This window comes from Phaethon aethereus (genome assembly GCF_964289735.1).
Source record: "Phaethon aethereus genome assembly, chromosome: 2".
NCBI lineage: Eukaryota > Metazoa > Chordata > Aves > Phaethontiformes > Phaethontidae > Phaethon > Phaethon aethereus.
The window spans coordinates 156,809,517-156,829,066 of record NC_138582.1 but is presented as its reverse complement, the minus strand read 5'-3'; the positions used below and the strand labels follow the sequence as shown (position 1 = coordinate 156,829,066).

Genomic DNA, 19,550 nt, shown 5'->3' with positions numbered 1-19,550 from the left:
CACAAACCAGTTCTGCCAACAAATGAAGCAGTCCTGCCTTCTCACCCCACTCAGCAGCTCATTCCTGCCTCCGTGCCTCCCTGCCTTTCTGCCGGTGCAAGCCCTGAAGTGAATCTCATTTAGGAGCAGATCCATTTTAGCTCTTAGCCGTGCTGAATCAACCTGCATTTGCGCCCCAATCCAGTTTACCTGGAGCTGCACAAAGGTTCACCCCAGCACAAAGGGATGCAGAGGCTATAAACCACATCTGCTTCTGTCAGCAGCTGTACCGGCTTAAAAATGATTCATGAAATTGTGGCCTTTATTTCCAGATAGAGAACAGTTTGAGAACTTCTCCCCATTTCACCCTAAAGGCAAATACCATTTGGGAGACAATTAGTTCCTTCCCTCCTCAATTTTACTGAGGCCTGACTCCAGGTATTTCAGTACAAGGCTTAACGTACTGGGAACCACACTAGTTCCAGGTATTTCAGCAGTACAAACAATACTAACTGGGGCAAAGAGCCTGCTCCCAGACTCAAAGCAGGCTACTGGGGATTTGCCCTCAGCTTCACCAAGAATTTGATTCAAACAGAAGAGAACTGAAAAATGCCCAGGGTACACAAGCGTATCAAAACCCCATCTTCATGCTCAGCACGTACCACATGTCAATCCACATTTACATTGCATCAACACTGGCCAGGCACTTCAGAACTTCTGTGTAAATATCAAATGCTGCAGCTCTCTGCCAAAGCAAACCGCATACAAATGTAATTTAAAGTTTTGAGAGTTTTTGTAATAACTTTAAAAATCATACTAATGTGTGCAGCTCTGTCTCAAGCACCAGTCACCTATGTACGCTGCTTGTGAGCATGATACTGTCTTCAGCAGATCCGTTCCACTGACTCAATAGCCAAGACCTATACTTCTGGATCCTGATGCAGAACAAACATTTGAAGCATCAGCATCCTCTCACCAACATGGAAATCATGTGTGATAACTCTTATTTACTGTATAATATAGACAACAAGGAGAAAGCTGCATAGCGAGGCATTTTCACTTACGTGGTTTATATAGAGACTCTTGCGTTTTTCTCTCACTGCAAAAACACAAAATATGATAGAAATATTACATGACTATTTTTCCCGATTAAGCTTCTTATATACCATTTATAATAAAAAGAACAGGAGGCTATCTATGTGCAACATCATAATTGCTTTTGCACTAATCAAGTATATTATATATCAAACACAGAAGGAACATATATCTGTATGCATAAATGCATTACGCTCACTAGTGTGGTGACGGATTAAAATTCTCATCCATTTGGGTACTTCGCCAGGCATTGGTCTGCATGGGCAAGTTAATCTGCAGTAAACTGCAGTCCAAGTTAGCGAGGGATTAGCCATCCTTCAGCAGTTCTCTGCGTTGGTACTCCTGAGCCACCAGCGCCTTCGTGCAAGTCACCTCGCTGCAAAGTGGCCTACACTACCTTGCAGGTATGAAAGCACCTAAATAGCTACACCATGGAGTTAGCAAATTCTCGTCATAGCTTACTGTGCACTAACTCCCATAGAGGAGCCTTGAAACCATATGCATTATACCACTGCCTTCTACAATGATCAGGCGCAAGCCTGAAACTATTACTCACGTCAGATATAACAACGAATACATTACTTTGGTGAGTATGAAGCAGTCACCACAAGCAAGGGTTGTAAGTCAAAGCCACAATTAGCCAAAATATTCAGAAAGCAAACAGCAACAACAAGGGAGATAGATGTATAGAGTCTTAATTGTCAGGCAAATGCTTATTACAGCTGATTAAATATACTCTATTTAATTTTTTTAAGCACTTTCCCAATTAACTCACCCCATAGAGAGCCTGTGGAGCTCTGTTCCAGTGAAAATACCACAGCATTTAGGATACAAGTCTGGAGGCAACTAACACATAAATCAAATTGCAGGATTAAAATAATAATGGTTTCATGCTGTAGGTGATTAAATGCACTTTGGTGCACCATGATTGAAAGCTATGCGACCCAATGCACTTAGCAAAATAAGAGTGTTCATAATGGTAGGATAGCCTGTCCATTCCCTGTTGGATGAGAAGCCATTATTTGTGATTTTTTTTATAAGCAAGCAATCTCACATAAACAAGGCTGTATGTGTGAATACTGTGAAATAATTGTGTTCAATGCAGACATAAAACAAAAAGAAAATAAGAGAAAACTTTAAAAAATCCTTACATAATTTTCCTCCCAGGGAGCAGAAAGGAGAATCATACATGACAGATGTTAGCCATGTCACTTAGTACATGCTCAGATCCACAATTATGGACATTGTATAGGAAACAGAATTAAACAGGAACAGCAGGAAAATTCTGATCATCTAGTAAATAGTTAAACTGCTTGAAATCCTGCTAAAACACTGCACTACACTTAAGTTCCACAAACTACATTTATCACCAGCAAGGAACATAAGTAATCTAAAGGGAAACAACAAAATGATGGTAGATACTCACTTCTAAGAATAGCCAAAGTATTTGTCTAGAATTGCATATTGCAATGTACAGGCTGTAAACAATTCTGATAAGCTGCATGTAAACCTAACAGAGTACATAACTGAAAATTAAAATTTTGAACAAAGTATTTAACAGTGTTTTAATCACAATTATACTGCATACAAAGTTCTTATGGACAAAATCCTATAAAGATAGCCTGCACATATACTACAAATTCCATTTCAATCACTTTTTTCTCCCTACCTTAGTCTTCTGTATTTTCCCTTGTATCCATTATATTGTTCAATTCACCATGAAAGTACAATCATCTATTTACCAAAGCAAGAATATCACTGAGAGCTCATTCCCGTTTGCTGTTTCCAATCTCGGGAAGAATACATTAATGTATTTATACACACCCTCACTTCTCCCTGCTCAAGCACTGCTTGTGCTGCACTTTCTTCTGAGCACCACATTGACCTCCTTTTCCCTTATTTCCCTGATATTACAGAAATTCAGTTAGCCTGGATTCTCCAGTGAGGGACTATAAGAAGGCAGCTGTGCTTTTGTGCTTTTGTTTTTTGAAGCTTTTTGCTTCTGGCCCGCTCTGCCATAGCGTCAGGCTCAGCTCTTGCCAGAAGGAATGCCGATGGGGAATCGGGCATAGCAGAAACCCATTTTGTCACAACCGCTCTCTTTCATGATCACAACCCTCCCTTTAAACGAGGGAAAGACAATTATTGCACATGGAAAAAGACCACTTCTGCCAAGCTAAAATGACTGTTCAGAGGTAATTCTATCACTTGGCTTCAGACAGTTTAAAGATGCTTTGCACTGCTCACACAGCACAGTATGGTCTTCAGCAGAGCAGACTGCAGTGTTATAATTAACCATCATTTTGTAGCATAAACTCCTAAATGCAACTCCAGGCTTTTGGCTTTCAAGCATGTGGTTTTGATAAAATGAAGCTGAACAGATTTAGAGTCCGTTTAAACAATTAAACTTCTACTTTCTTTCTAACATTTTAAAACTTGAAAGTTGGAATGAACTCTTCAAGTGGAGACAGAGATGCTGCCAAATTGTCGCTTTCCTCATTTTAAGGTCAATGACCTGTTCCTATTTCTGCAGGCACTTTCAATTGTTATTGTTTAACTTTTGCAATAGTAGGAAAATATATTATTCTGAAATAAAAGGGAGTGAGGAAATACACACACATACGTACATGTGTGTATACGTATGCATGTATTTTTCATTGAGCTGTAATAGAAACTTTCTTTGTGCAATTTCTGTAGGCTATCTTAACGTTACCCGTATCAGGCTTGAACCAAAAATCCTTGAGGATTACATTAATTAAAGTGTCTTGCATTTTGGGAGTTTGTAAATAATTTCTTTTTATCCGAGACGGGAGACTGGTCCTAGTTAACGTTAAAGAGTAAGTGCAGCTTACTTCACTTCTATCCACTATATAAAAACAGTTTCAAAATCCCATTGTTGCACCGATACTGCAAAATTTAGCCAGTATATTGAATGTGTAAAGCCTAATGTAAGTTAGGAGAGGAGGACAACTGTAACCCCCTTACAGGAAAGACCACTACCAGCACCCTGAAGTAACAACCGTTGCCCTCTTCCTATTATAAGGAAAGGAATTTACATTATTGGAGTGCTAAGGCTTGGAAACCCTGGCTTAACCACAACCACACACTAAAGAGTGCATGGCTTTCCAGCCACCATGCTTACAGGCCAAACTCAGTGAACAAGGGAGAACCTGCATAAAGCACTCGGAGAAGTCAAAGACATAAAAGGTGGTATTCTTTACTAGCTCCCTAAACAGGGAGAATTACTCATGTAAGATTCAGCACCTAGAAAATTCCCACAAAGAGTTGGAAACATTTCGAAAAGCTACTTTAGTTTGGAATCGAATTAATATTTACTGTCTTCAACTTTTCTATAGGCTCACTGAACTCTCACGTAATTAAGGATGCATTCAGACTACCGACTGAGAGGGACAGGACAGGTTTAGATACTTAGCATGGCATCCAAGCTTCACAGAACAATGGGAAATTCAGACCATGTAATATCCAGAGATGCCAGGTCCTGTCTTATTGAATTTGGGGTAGTCAGCTTATTGCTCTTCACTCACATGTTGATCACAAGCAGCTGAAGCACAGCACCTATGCTAGGACAGTACTACAAGATTACCAGTGATGTTGAAAGAGTACAGGGCTACTAGAAAGCCAAATGTGGAACTGCCTGAAGGTAATGTTGCCAAGTCACTCTAGCACGTAGTTATGGACTTGGCCCTTTCCCGCTGCAGAAACACGTGGTGAAGACTCAAGAGTCACAGTCAGATCGGGGATGAAACCTTGAGTCCTGATGTTGTTCAGCTTCATATTCACTCCAATATGTATATTCTAAATGTCTGCGGTTCTTGTCTGTGTATATATTTTCACTTACAGTCAACAGGAACGTTTGCCAGCCCAACACTATGCAAGTAATGAAGAGAGGTAGTTACATGCCCAAGTTCAATGCTTTCAACATTGCCAGCTCAACTCTCACCCTTTTACACTGACTTAGGAAGTCTTGGGGGTCATTTAGGCTCCACAGCTGGTTGTCAGAATACAACCCTACACGCCCTAAAACCCCCTTGTATTTTCCCCTTAACAACGATTTTATTGCATTTTGGTGTTAGGCAACATCCCTGAATACTGTGAGAACTACAGCTCACTTGGTTCCACAACAGGCTCAAAGTACAGCCAAGCAAAATCCTTACTACTGTGACTTGGCCCACCAGAATGGTGGTTCTTGGCAATACATCAGCAGATAAATGTTTGCAGAATCTTTTCTCTTTTGTACAGCAAGATAGACTTCAGATTTTTTCTACTGTGATCAAGGGTAGCTGAACAGATCTTACAGTCCTGTTGATAATGTTTCACCAAATTCACTGTTCTAACTCAAAAATATGTTCTTCATATTACTTAAACTAGAACGAAGTTTCATAGGCCAACTCTAGCATGGGTGTAAACTGTCATTTAAAAAAATGTTTACAGCTAACTACATACTATAACAAATTAACCACTATTACTACAAATAAGAATAATCATCAGGTCTGGTGAAAATTTTAGTTGTTGTACTTGGGATTTTTTTAGTCCTTTTTTTCAACAAGCTGTAACGAGAAACATGTAGCAACCATATGGGATTATACAGTCTCAAAACACTATAAAAACACTATAAAATAGACATCAATCTTCATAATTCACTGTACTATGGCAATATTATCATACTCATTTTACAGACTATCAAACCAGATCAGAATGGTAAATCACATCCAAACCCACATAATAAGGCATTGACAGAACCAGGGCTGAATTCAGAAGGACAATCTGAAGGGCAAAAGAGGTACTCACAAAATCAATTCTTCAATTAGGGCCTAAACGTATATCCTCTTTGTTCTAGTCATGCTCAAAAATTAGCAGAAAATATACAGTAAGTGAAAACTACATCATTTTTAAGTGATGTGTTTGACACTGCAATTTACTATGTAAATCAAAAAACAGCACTTATAAGCAGCAGAGAGAAGGACAAAGAATTCATACTGAACAGTCAGAATTACAATGTAGAAACTGCTTTGAAAGTCTTGGTAGAAAATAATGTGGTTTGCATCGATTATTCACCTCCTTCTAAAACAACATGTCATACATGTCCAACAGGGAATGAAAGAGCCAGAATAAATGGTTTCTATTCTACTAAATCTATCAAGAGACTTGCTTAACAGATATAATTCCAGAAGAATCATTTTGCCCACAAATAAAAAAAATAGTCCAGACAAGTACATGATTATATCAAATCCATAACGAGAGAAGAAGAGAGAATGTTTGGATGGGATGGGGGTTGTTTAGTTATTAAAATCTAGTACTGAGCTCATGTACAGTATCAACTATCTTGGAGGAAACTCTGGACTGTCTTCTTAGCTAATATAAACTGGCATTTTCTCAAGAAAATACTCCCCACACATTTTCCAGAAGCTTGGCCTAACGTCCAGAGTTTTTTAAAAACCAAAAAAGTTACACAGAAAATTTTGGATCTAGGAAAAATATTTTTTTAATATAATTATATTAAGCTTCATCCATATTTGTAGTTCTGATACAACAACTACTTGGAACTTACAATTTCAGGACATGACAGGACTCAAACCTGTACCTTCTACTAGTGGTTTCACAAATTAATTAACGAAAGGTGTGACTTCTTTCAACTTTAACATGATGCCTTTAAAAGCCTCTTTTTTTGAGGGAGGGGAAATATATATGAAGAGATTATCACATGCATTCTAACAAAGGGTTTAGAGATAACTGCAATAGCAAATACTGTAATAAATTCAGTAACCTACCATCTGTTTGCGATTTACTGAGAAATATCGTACTGGCCCGTGGATGATCTGATGGGTTGAATTCCATGTTCAAATCTGGAAAGAAAGAAAGAAAGAATAGCACAAAAACATCTATGATTATCCAACAGTATACACAGATTTTCTCATTCTTCTTAATAAGACCAAGTTTACATACTTAAGCAGCTATTGCAAAACAAAATCTATCTTGAGGCCCACATTTTTATCCTTCTTCACACAAGTGGCTCTTTTTGGAATGCAAATCATTTGCATCAACACATCTCTGGGATCAGACTTTGGTTCTAAGGGCTGCTTTCAGATTAAAACAGATAAAGCAGCTTGAGAAGTTTGTACACAAGTAGTCAGGAATTACCCATTTACCGTCAGTTTCTTCCCACCATGCCCCAAAGCCACTGCTAAGCACAGAAACACAGCTTGTTATATGTAATTATACAAGAATTAAGTATTATAAAACAAATACGCAACCCTCTAGATAGATGGGTTTCCAAGATTAGATGTGATTAAAATAAGTAGGTATTGCAGCTGAATGTAAACAAGTTAAGTCTAGGGTCACAGTGTTTTAAATGGTCAAGATTACAAAAACGGGGAATTTTCCTGATACTTCACAGATGAACATATATATTCCTTGCTGTGACAACATCTAAAAAAAAAAAAAACACCACCCAAACCCTAAAAAACATTTACCAGATTAAAGACTCGAATCTATCACAATTTATACAAACTTCTATGAATGTTATTTTCCCTATCAAGGCTAAAATCCACTGAAATTACTTGTTCCCAAATTCCACTCCACTACCCATTTGTCAAAACTCTTATATGCCTGCATCCACTTGAAAGCATGCTACTAAAAATAGCACATCTTTTTTTTATCGTTTTCTTGCTCTCCCAGTGTGGCTATCTCAACGTCAGTTCTCTTACATTCTCTTGATCTCTAGATACATGTTATCTTGCATTTGATGCAGGCATTTATGCAAGACTACGTATGAGCACTGATATGTTTATCTTCTGTGATTATCCCAGGCTTTCTACACTTCTCTCACTCCCCTTTCATATCTCTGTGAAAGCACAGCAAAACCGGAAATTAAGGCCCAGGTCTTATGAAAACAACAAAGTCTTTTTGCCCAGGGATGAAGTTCTCCTGTCTACAGCTTTCCCTGTTCCTTCACCACCTACCACTATAGTCTTCTCTCTTTCCCTTTTATTTACTAATTTACTGGGTCTTACACTTCCCTGCTTTTTTCTCCTGACCACACACCTCTCTACAAATGTACTTTCTATTTGTATTTTTCCTCCTTATGCTCTCTTGGTTTCTTTCTTCCTACTTACAAGGAAGAATGCAGAAACCCAGAAGAGCAATTCCTCAGTTTGAAAGGATGATGATGATGATGATGATGATGATGATGATGATTATCATTATCATCATCTTCATCATCAAAGCCACACAGGAAAAAGAAAACTAGGAATTTAAAGGGAAAGTAATTTTGATTCTCCCAGAAATCATGGTTTGCAGCCAAGCTTGGAGAAGATTCTAGGAAGGTCATCTTACTGCTAGGAGTTCTGACATGAAAGGACTGTGAATTAGAAAGAACGTTTTCCTGATACTTTCTGCATCTTACTCAGATATAGAGAAGAAGGGGGGGAAAAAAAAAAAATCAACCATTGAGATAGACAGTGCTGGTAAAGATAATTTTCCACTTCAGAATAGTTTTTCCATTAAGCTGAATTCAAGATGCAATTCATTAAATAAAGAGTAATCAGCATTTTAAAATGGCAAAATACATTGTCTTTTATCATCCTCTTCATCCTTTATTAAACAGCGCAATATATCACTATAAACAAAAAATGCTTTTTAAAGAAAAACCACTGCAGACAGTTTTTCTGCAAGTCTTTTTAAGCACAACGATGCAAATTCAGTCAACAAAATAGCACGAGCAACATGAGACTGAACTCAGCTTACACAACACTGCCCCTAAACAGAGGAGTATTCCCTTCCTTCAGGCCTAGAAAATTACCTGCTCGGGGCGTACTAACAACCCGGCAGAGGCTTACAGTCTGCTCGCAGCGCCAAAAAGGAAGCAAAACCAATTACCACACCTTGCAGTCAAGTCGCAACCATTTAAGATTCCTGTGCTATAAAAGGCTATTTATGCAGAAGCCTTTTGCATAAGAGCAAAAGCAACAGAGGACTTCAAAGTCATTCTGAAACAAAGCACAAACTAACAAAAAGCACTGGCTCTCGGACAAACTGTTATTCTTCAGAGAGGAGCTGAAAGAAGGCCAACAAGATCCAACCTCAGCAGCTGCAGAGGGCATAGACCCAGGCTTTTCAACCATCTTGGGAGAGGCAGCTACCCACTGCCAGGCAGTGGCCATGGCTCCTTCCCACCGCTGAACCCCACAAAGCACCACGTGTCCTCTTCTCTCCACACCCCTTCTCTCACATCCTCCCCAGCAACAGCAGCCATCAAACGCATCCATCTGTCTTCCTCAAACTGCCTGCACAAAAACCAGAGGAGGAGAACATGGGTATGAGAAGCAACGAAGCCTGCCAGGACGGGTTACCCAGCACAAGGTGGCCAGAAGAAGACAAGTGCTGCTGAGAGAGGCTGGCTCCCCACCTCCCTTTGAGGAACAGCACAGGTCTCATGGGCTTGCATGCAGAAGAAAGCGCTGTTTGGTGTGTACACGCAACTCCAACACTCCCAGCTCCTCCAGCAAAAAGCATTAGGCAAACGGGAATGTGGGACCACACCACTCCATGCCACCACTGCTGGTGTACAGGAGCATTAGAATGGATGAAGTTTCACAACACGCGAGTAAGATTTCAGTCTCTGGTGGATCTTAGACGTCTTAATTTATTGCACAACTTGAAAATCAATGCCTTTTGGATCCAGCAACAAATTCTTACAAAACTGTCATTAGAAACTGTGTTAACAGAAGAAAGAGATCAAATGACAGACACATATCTGAAGCTAGTAACTCATCACCGCAGGTGATAACTTTTTATCCATCAAAAGGTTACTTCCATCCTAAAGAAAAGAACATATTCACACTGCTTTAGTGTTATCAGTAGTTCTTTTCAGTATCTGAAAAATACCACAAAAAACAGCCACAATATGAAAGGTTTACCCATTTTGTAATGGGTAATAATTTGTAGTAATAGAAGATAAAAAGAGATTTAAACTCACACAAGCAATACGCTACTGTTCCAAAGACAAGAAAATGAGAGCCAGAATTACACTTATTGAAATCAACAGAAAAATTTTCTCCATTGCTAGCAGTCTGCTCCGTGACTCATCAGAGCCTTACAAAGGAAAGATGTAAAGTGAGTACCTCTTCCAACAGTTACCCTGCACTCCAAAAACAGCTTTTAAGAAAAAGTCGCTGTCCCATAGATAGTCCAAATCAAAAATCTTTCACTGCAGATGTTGTTTACAGATAAACAGATGGGGAATATTTTCCTACATCTTTTCATAGTACAAATATCAAGTTTTCTTTTTTTTTGGTTCTAAAGGACTGTTAAGTTATGCAAAATATAACTCCCATTCTGTAAAGACCTGACCAGTGCGATGCCCCATGAAAATTTCAGGAGGTTTGTCTTCTCAAGACTAGGAACCAAAGGTGTGTGTCTCTAAATACATGTATACATACACATGTATAGATCTATATAGATGTATATTTAAATCAAAACTAAGTTTTGGTTAGCCAAAGCAAAGTCAGCCCCAAGTACACTTCAGCTAAGAGATCATGTGCCTAACAGAATTCACACAATTTTGTAGGGTTTGGGCAAGACCAGAGTTACAAATACATGCAAATATACTTAGTATTGCATTTTCTTCTTTACTTAGTAGCTTGCCAAAATAACTGTTATTTATAGTGGGCATTCTGATTTATCACGTCGTAATAAATTCACTCTCTCTCCAAGAAAAAGAAGTAGATTTTGCATATAACAATTTGGTACATAACTGCGCTGAAGTTTAAGACAACCACCAGAATCTCACAATGAGATTCATCCTGTACACTGTGAAACTTAGCTCCTAAATCCACACTAGCTGCATTCAAATATGGCCATAAAAAGAAGCAAACTATACAACAGTTCAGTTTTGGACTCGGGCTAGAGCCGAGGCAAGATTTTAAATCTCAAAACAAGATCTTAAAAAGCATTACTGAGAACAAAAATAATGACTACAGCCTCAGTTTGCACTTTTTAAAAGGATAAGGATAAAGTTCAGATGAGGGTAGAAGAGAGCTACAAGAATAACTGGAGGACTGCAGAAAATGCCTTCAAATGAGGGTCTGAATTCAAACTGTTTAGCTGATGAAAAAGAAAAACCAGGAGGCAACTGTAGTTCACATTTACCTTCACGGGAGAGAAGAAAAAGTACTGAAAGCTTTCTCAAATCTAGCACACAACATAACAAAACCAGTGGAAAATGAAAGCAGAAAGATCTTAATTATGAACTTGGATTAAAAAAAAGGAGGATAATTAGGGAATGAAGCTCCACACCCAAGGAACTCAACTTATTTTGATGTTGTTCCCTTTCTAGAAGATTGCTTCAGCCAAACATCTTTAGGCTTTAGTCCAGCATGAGTATTTAGGCTCAATTTAAGAATAACTACATGCAGTAACTACTGGCTTATGATTCATATGCAGGTCAGATCAGATGATCCCAAGGGCCTCTAGCCTAAGTTCTATAAAATCTTCAGAAATAGCAATATTTAAATTATTAAGCACAAAACTTCAGCAAATCCCAGTGGCACATCTGTAAACTTTCTAAAATTGCACCAAACTCTGCTACAGTTCTTCAGAAGCTATGTTTTAAGCCTTGAGGTCAGAATACATTATGCAAGACAAAAAACAGAAATGGATGGGGATAAATCCTTCATGGCAAAATTTTAACAAAAAAAATCCCAAGTTTCTTCAACTCATAAGTCTATTGAGATAGAAACACGCACCACAAGAGGATGAAGGATGGGTGCTGTAGCAACTAACTTCTGAGCAACACGCATCAAAGCTTCTGCCGTGACACAAACAGGAAAAACCAACACAGTTGCTGCTTTTATAACAGTGCACGTGGGCTGCAGCACAGGGAGCAGGTCTGAAAATGTGTTTATTCTATCAGAAAAATAAGATGTTATTTCCTTCCTTTTGAACACTGAAAGTTGGCCAAGTTTGCACTGCCAAAGCTCTGATGCTGATTCAGTAACGAACTAAAGTCTAAACTGAGTAAAACACTTGTTTTAGACTTAAACGGTTCTGAAATAATCTGGTGAAACTACTTTCCTTCCTTCCCATTACCCCCGGGACCACAGGCTACCACTGCCACCGCACAACCACCACTATCATTAGGGAAAGAGATAGTGTCACATAGTAGTTTAAATGACCTATCATATGCTTAAAAATTAAATCAATCCATGTTTCTTCATCCCAGAAGATTTTTTTTTTTTTTTACCAGGGCATGCCACAGAAGAAACTGCAGCTGACTGGGCACTACACAAACCAGTTAACCTCTTTGCTATCCTTTCTCCACTCACAACCTGAGATTACGGAGCAACTGCCTAGTATGGCCTGGTGGGTGGAAAACAAAAAAAACATCACAAAGTTGCTTATCAAGAAATTAAAAGAATGCAAGCAATAAGCAACGTTTGATTAAGTCCTACAGGTTTCCAGGAAGCCTGTCAAAAGGGAAAAGAAAACACTCGCCGCGGGAGCAGAGGGGAAGGGAAGCACAGGTGACCAGGGGGAAGGGAAAGGCTTTCACGGAGACGTCAAGGGCAGGGCTTTCGGTGGCCCTGATGCGGGTGGGGACCAGCACGGCTGTGCCTCCCTCGCCTGCGCCACCTCCGTGGGACCAGCAGAGCCCGAGACGTTATCTCTCTGGCTGGCAGAAAGGGTGAAGTGGTTCCGCCAGCTCTCAGTGTACCAGCCCCTACGGACGAGCTGATATCCTCTGCGGGAAGAGAAACAGTGTTCTCCAGGAACAGACCAGGAGAGAAGTTTCCCCAACACCGCACGTAGAAAAAACTGCTGTAATAAATTTCAAAGGTCTCATTGCACCTTACGTCTTTCTGTGTCTCTTTTACTCTGGTGGGCTGCTCCCCTCTCTTAACAGCAATTAGCCATTTAAATGTGCAGTAATGCAAGTGTTCCCTTAAACATTATTACATTATCATAATTCCCTCAGGAGTTGGTAAGAGTTAAATGGGTACCTCAGCCAAGAGGATGTCGCTCACTTGTCTCTAGTCAAACGAAGCAAAAAAAAATATCAAAGATTACTTTAAAAAAGAGGAGAGCACAAAGAAACAAGCCTGAAGAAAGCAATTTCTCATCATTATCATCCATTTTCTTAAACTTTATTTTAAATCACCATGATTTATGCAAAGGAGGCACGATACAATCATACATTTGGAAAATCATATGACTAAATCTAGTACTAAAGTTTCCATTTGAGACTTCTGTACATTAATGTCTTTAAAACGTGGGATGTGCCAAGCACCGGGACTAAAATAATTCAATGGGATGAATAAATAAACAAAGCACTGGGATGCTTTCTGTTCAGAAGTTTTTATAGCTTTCAAGCCAAAATAAGACTGAACTGTAGGCTGATTTCACTGGGTAATAACAATAACTGCATCTGCACTAAAGCTTCCAAGATGCGAGATCCACTACTAGAAGTTTCAGCTCATGCCATTCAAACATCTCACGATCACAGCATGAAGAGTTACCAGAATCAGACCACAAGATTTATCTGTGCCTTTTTAGGGTACTTCATGTCTTCTGTGAGCAGCAACTAACCTACCCCAAATGAAAATGCCTCTCAGCTGTGTTACTGCCTGTAGTATTCTTGTAAGAACAGATGTTAATGATGACATTCCAATGCTTTTTAACAGTGATTACGAAAAGAAAAGAAAGTTGGAAATTGGAAGGCTTTCAGGAGGCACTTGGCTGGAAGGGTAAACTCCTTCAGGTTTGGCTAGGCTGCTGGAAAAACTTGGATATGATCTTTGCTACCCTGGAGCTACGGTATTCTCTGCGTACCATTCCAAGCAAACGACAGGCACGACATTTCTCAGCAAGCCCCAATTACACAGTGACTCTGTTCCAGGCTCCGCTCTGATCTCGGTCTTCGAGGGAGACACAGAGATAGTTCAGCGATAAAAGGAGTCCTCTGTGGCAAATAATGCTCGTTTCTGTACCGTTATTCCTCACCAGTCAGTCAAGTTACAACACAGAGTAGTTCTCACAGACACAGCTGTATTTTTTTTTCCTCTTCTACAAGGAAAATCACACATACAGCTTTTTACAGAACCAGGCTGAACAAGGTTTGTACCCAGGACTTTTATTTTTTTATCATGTTTCAGGATTTGTGTTCCCTTTCAGAGCAGTCTGTAGACACATCTCAAGAGCAAATTAGATCACCTGATGCAATGTGGTATGTAAGTCTCTTTTTTAACATCTCCTTGTAATTGGAACAGAAACGATACTAATTAATAAATCATTTCCCTCTCAAGTTCATCTCATAAATGCCTTTCATATATTCCCGTATTGCATTTATTAGTTTTTGCTTTAACTGTAACCAATATGAAGCTTAAAAGTTTTATTGATACATAAGTTAGCAGAGGATAAGAAAAAAAAATGCAAACACGTATCCATTCCACTCCCCACCCCTGGGAAAACAGAGAGGAAAAGACAATTTCCCCACCTTACATGAAGAATTCAGCATGTACTTGGAGGCCAACAATTTCGTGCCTTTATTAACTCTAGAGCATTCCTACTTTTTAAACAAACTGCACTGTAAAAAGGGCCTAATGTAAAATATGTGGCTGTGCAAATATGTATTTACATCCCACTCAAATACTGCTTCCTCAGCTTTTGAGTATAACACAAATCATGATTCTTCATTGCAGTATCCGAAACACACCTGAAGTGTAAATAAAATAAAATACAATAGCGGAATGCAGAACACGGTCTACTCTAAAAGCCAGTTCTCTATGTATATCTTGATATTAAGAATGTCATTTCCCCTTCACTTACCCAGATGGAAATCTAAGGTCAGCAAAGAGAACCAACTTTTAAAATATGGTACCTTTAAGATTTTCCAGCAAAAAGCGCTTCTTAAAATCAGCAAGAGTAATGACAAGCACGCACGTGAGCACGCCTTGCTTCCCTCCTGCCCGCATGCTCAAGGCACGGTACGGCACAAGGGACACTGACAAATACTCAGTTGAGAACTGTCCTCCCAGAAAGCCCCCCCGCCAATATTTTAAAGAGAATTAAATGCTTTTTTATGAAGTGTGCAACAGCATGTAGCCCAAGAATCACAACTGGACCCAAAACTTGCTTATATGCAGGATATCCAGGGATATAAAGTGGGCATGTGTCAGAATACAGACAAACTGACTCCAGAGATGAGGGACAACATTCCCTATGATATTACTGGTTTTTGCAGACAAAAATTCATTCTAAACCCATTTTCATTATACTGAGAGTATAAGCAGATTTTTAGAGTGAAAAAATTACATTGGGACAGCAAGCGGAGCCCTGCAAGTCCAACACCCGTAAGAGCTCGCGTTGCTTCTGACTCCTCGGCATCGAGGAGGAAGCAGGTTTTGGCCCAGCTGAGTCAGGCAGCCAGAGCAAGACCCAGCGGACCCGGCAGCCACCCTCAGAGGCCTCAGGTCTGCAAACAACCCCCTGCCTCAGCTCATCTGGATGGCCACGCTGTCAGGGAAACGAAGCTGAAGCCAAGCGAAGCTGGTCTCATCCTTCTCACCAACAGGCAAGGAAACATAAACACAACGTTTCAGTTCTGCTGTTGGAATACGAAGTTGGGGCGAGGCCTGCCATCAGTTTTGCAGAAGCACGGTCTATTCTGAATATTATAAGTAATATAAGCAATAATACACACAAACCTTTTTTTTCAATAATCTTATGTGAAATGGTTGCCCTCAAGTAATGCCAGGCAGAAAGAGGAACTGCAGTGCATGCTTTTAAAAGAGCATCTTGCTTTGCACTTCCGCACTTTGCTGCGCATCTCCCATCATTGCTCATTTTCTCACTGCCGACCTCTGCGTGGTGTTACAAAACACCGCGCTTTGGCACTTGAGAACGTGGTACTCGAGCTCCCAGTTCCACCTTCTCCCTTAATACCCTTCTTCTGTCAGACGGCACAGAGCCAGCTAATGCACACTAGACGGGACTGTACGGATCCCATCAGAAAGGCGGGCTGGCGTCGCTCCCTTCCAAGCGCATTTCTACGTAAGGCAGCAGAATGTCACCTCCTGGGCTGCTTCGCCATCTGTTTCCACTGGGTTTTATTAACACCCGAGCTACTGCCTGCTTTTGTCAGTGTCACTCGTGTCCCACTTATGGCACGTGTAGCAACAAAAGGAACAAAGCTGCCGTCCTATTAACCTCAAACTGAAAGTTATGTATTTCTCTAATACCCCAGTGACACTGAGCACCACGAACGCTTTTTCCCTGACGCACTTTTACTTAACATAGGCACCACTTTACAACTAATTTACTCTGCCTTATTCAATCCAAAGATAGAAAGAATGAAATATAAACAGTTGTGAAAGACTTTTTTAAAAAAAATAATTATAATTTTTAAAAAATCTTATTTTTCTGCCTATAACTGTATCAGAAAAGATTACTTCATGATTCACTTATCACTCATGATACTTATTTAACATGATACATGTGAAATCTTTGACAGAGACAAACACAGTATCAATACAGACCTACACAAATGACACCCGCTGTTGCCACACCAAATTATCTTACTTGTCATTTCAAAACATTCAAGCAGTACCACCATGCTCTCCACCAAAAAAGGCCACAAGGCATCAATGCCCCAAGTGAGGCTGGCTGTGATCATGTCCACCATTGCCACAAACTTAATGCAGAGGTTAGCAGCTGGCAAGGAATTATTTGTCACCAAGTCAAACACACAATACCAGAGTCAGCAGAAACGCTGGGTTAACCTTCTATTTGAAGACACAGCTCAATACAAAGTCAGCAGCACAATCGTCATCATCATATCACAGTTGAGCTGACATTACAAACTTGAACCTTAGCTTGAAGCATTCTCTGCAGCTTTGCACCGAGGTGTATGCATTTCACCATTCCTCAAAACACAGACACTATCGCCACGCGAATCATTAACAAACAGAATGACCTTAAGGATGCGGTATGTTCTGCAAATCGGGGCACAGGAGCTTGAGCTCAACTCTTCATCTGGAAAAAAGTAACTTCATAATAGTGACTCAAGCTCTGAGGATCCCTCACGCCAGCCCAGCAGAGCAGGCTGAGCTTACCCTTCCTCATTCCCTCACAAAAATGATTTTAATAAACACCAGTGAAAATTGCACCTTCCCAGAATCTCTTCTTTTTCCTTTTGTTTCCCCGTGTGACAAAGTATTTACCAAACAGCTAATAGGTAATCCATGAAACACAAACAGAAAAAGAATCTGTTCTCATTTCTCAGAAAATTTAGTACAGGTGTATTATAAAACACTTGTAAAGGTACATCTGTGACTTCAAGGGCAGCAGCTCCTTTTTTAATATGCAAAAATACAATTTGTTGTCTTTCTGAGGAACACCACAGGACAGTTGGTAAACTACAACAATAGGTTTTCAATTTTTCCCCTGCAGATTTGTATTCACATGGCAACCAAACTCCGCAAATGATGGAGCGCAACTGACGCCGAGGGGAAAAAGGATTCTTGCTCATGAGCTGGCAGGCCTCATGGAGAGGGCTTTAAACTAGAATTGGAGGGGGGAGGGGATAAAACCGGGCTCACTAGAGTTGAACCTAGGGGTAGGTTCAACGTGCCAGAGTTGAAATCTATAGCCCGGCTCAGGTGCATCTACACCAATGCACGCAGCATGGGCACCAAACAGGAGGAGCTGGAAGCCATTGTGCAGCGCGACAGCTATGACGTAGTTGCCATCACAGAAACATGGTGGGATGCTTCTCATGACTGGAGTGCTGCAATGGATGGCTATAAGCTCTTCCGAAGGGATAGGCAGGGAAGGAGAGGCGGTGGGGTGGCTCTGTATGTTAGGGAGTGTTTTGATTGCATAGAAATCGAAGATTGTGAAGACCAAGTAGAGTGCTTGTGGGTAAGGATGAGGGGGAAGGCCAATGAGGCAGATATCCTGCTGGGAGTCTGTTACAGGCCACCCAACCAGGATGAAGAGACGGATGAGACATTCTATAAGCGACTGGCGGAGGTCTCGCATTCGCTGGCCCTTGTTCTTGTGGGCGACTTCAACCTACCGGACATCTGCTGGAAGTATAACACAGCAGAGAGGAAACAGTCTAGGAGGTTCCTGGAGGAGAACTTCCTGATGCAGCCGGTGAGTGAGCCCACCAGGGGAGGTGCCTTGCTGGACCTGCTGTTTACAAACACAGAAGGACTGGTGAGAGATGTGGTGGTCAGAGGCCGTCTTGGGCTTAGCGACCATGACATGATAGAATTCTCAGTTGTGAGTGAAGTAAGGAGACGACTCAGCAAAACTGCTATCATGGACTTCCGGAGGGCAGACTTTGGCCTGTTCAGGTCACTGGTTGAGAGAGTCCCTTGGGAGACAGTCCTGAAGGACAAAGGGGTCCAGGAAGGCTGGACAGTCTTCAAGAAGGAAATCTTAAAGGCGCAGGAGCAGGCGGTCCCCATGTGCCGTAAGAAGAGCTGGCGGGGAAGGCGACCGGCCTGGCTGAACAGGGAGATTTTGCTGGGACTCAGGGAAAAGAGGAGAGTTTATCACCTCTGGAAGAAGGGGAAGGCAACTCATGAAGAGTACAAGGATCTCGTTAGGTCAAGCAGGGACAAAATTAGAAAGGCAAAAGCCCAGCTAGAGCTCAGTCTGGCCACAGTCGTAAAGGATAATAAAAAATGTTTTTACAAATATATTAACAACAAAAAGAGAGGCAAGGAGAATCTCCATCCCCTACTGGATATGGGGGGGAACATTGTCTCCAAGGACGAGGACAAGGCTGAGGTACTTAATGCCTTCTTTGCCTCAGTCTTTAATAGCCACTCCAGGTATCCACAGGATATTCAGCCCCCTGAGCTGGAAGACGGGGATGGAGAGCACAATGTACTCCTCATAATCCAGGAGGAAGCAGTCAAGGACATGCTAAGCCACCTGGACACCCACAAGTCTATGGGGCCTGATGGGATCCACCCAAGAGTACTGAGAGAGCTGGTGGAGGAGCTTGCCAAGCCACTCTCCATCGTTTATCAGCAGTCCTGGTTAACAGGGGAGGTCCCAGAAGACTGGAGGCTTGCCAATGTGACGCCCGTCTACAAGAAAGGCCGGAAGGAGGATCCTGGGAACTACAGGCCTGTCAGCCTGACCTCTGTTCCAGGGAAGATTATGGAGCGGTTGGTTTTGAGAGTGCTCACAGGGCGTCTGCAGAACAGCCAAAGGATCAGGCCCAGCCAGCATGGGTTCATGAAAGGCAGGTCCTGCTTGACCAACCTGATCTCCTTCTATGACCAGGTGACCCACCTAGTGGATGAGGGAAAGGCAGTGGACGTTGTCTACCTGGACTTTAGTAAAGCCTTTGACAGCGTCTCCCACAGCATTCTCCTGCAGAAACTGGCGGCTCGTGGCTTAGACGGGTTTACTCTTCGCTGGGTGAGGAACTGGCTGGATGG

The 19,550-nt window shown here is 41.1% G+C and overlaps 1 protein-coding gene across 3 annotated transcripts in view; it reads right to left on the bottom strand.

Moving 5' to 3' along the window:
* Positions 1-19,550, bottom strand: part of CCNY (cyclin Y) — a gene marked incomplete at both ends in the record, with an annotated part of 128,300 nt that overhangs the window by 42,683 nt on the left and 66,067 nt on the right. Inside the window, 2 exons of one of the 3 annotated variants that reach the window (XM_082015496.1) lie at positions 1,044-1,074; positions 6,842-6,938. In XM_082015496.1, the coding sequence (XP_081871622.1) occupies positions 1,044-1,074; positions 6,842-6,938 (128 nt within the window). Of the gene's footprint in view, positions 1-1,043; positions 1,079-6,841; positions 6,939-19,550 lie in introns of all 3 variants that reach the window. The other 2 variants (XM_082015497.1, XM_082015498.1) reach the window with 2 other exon arrangements.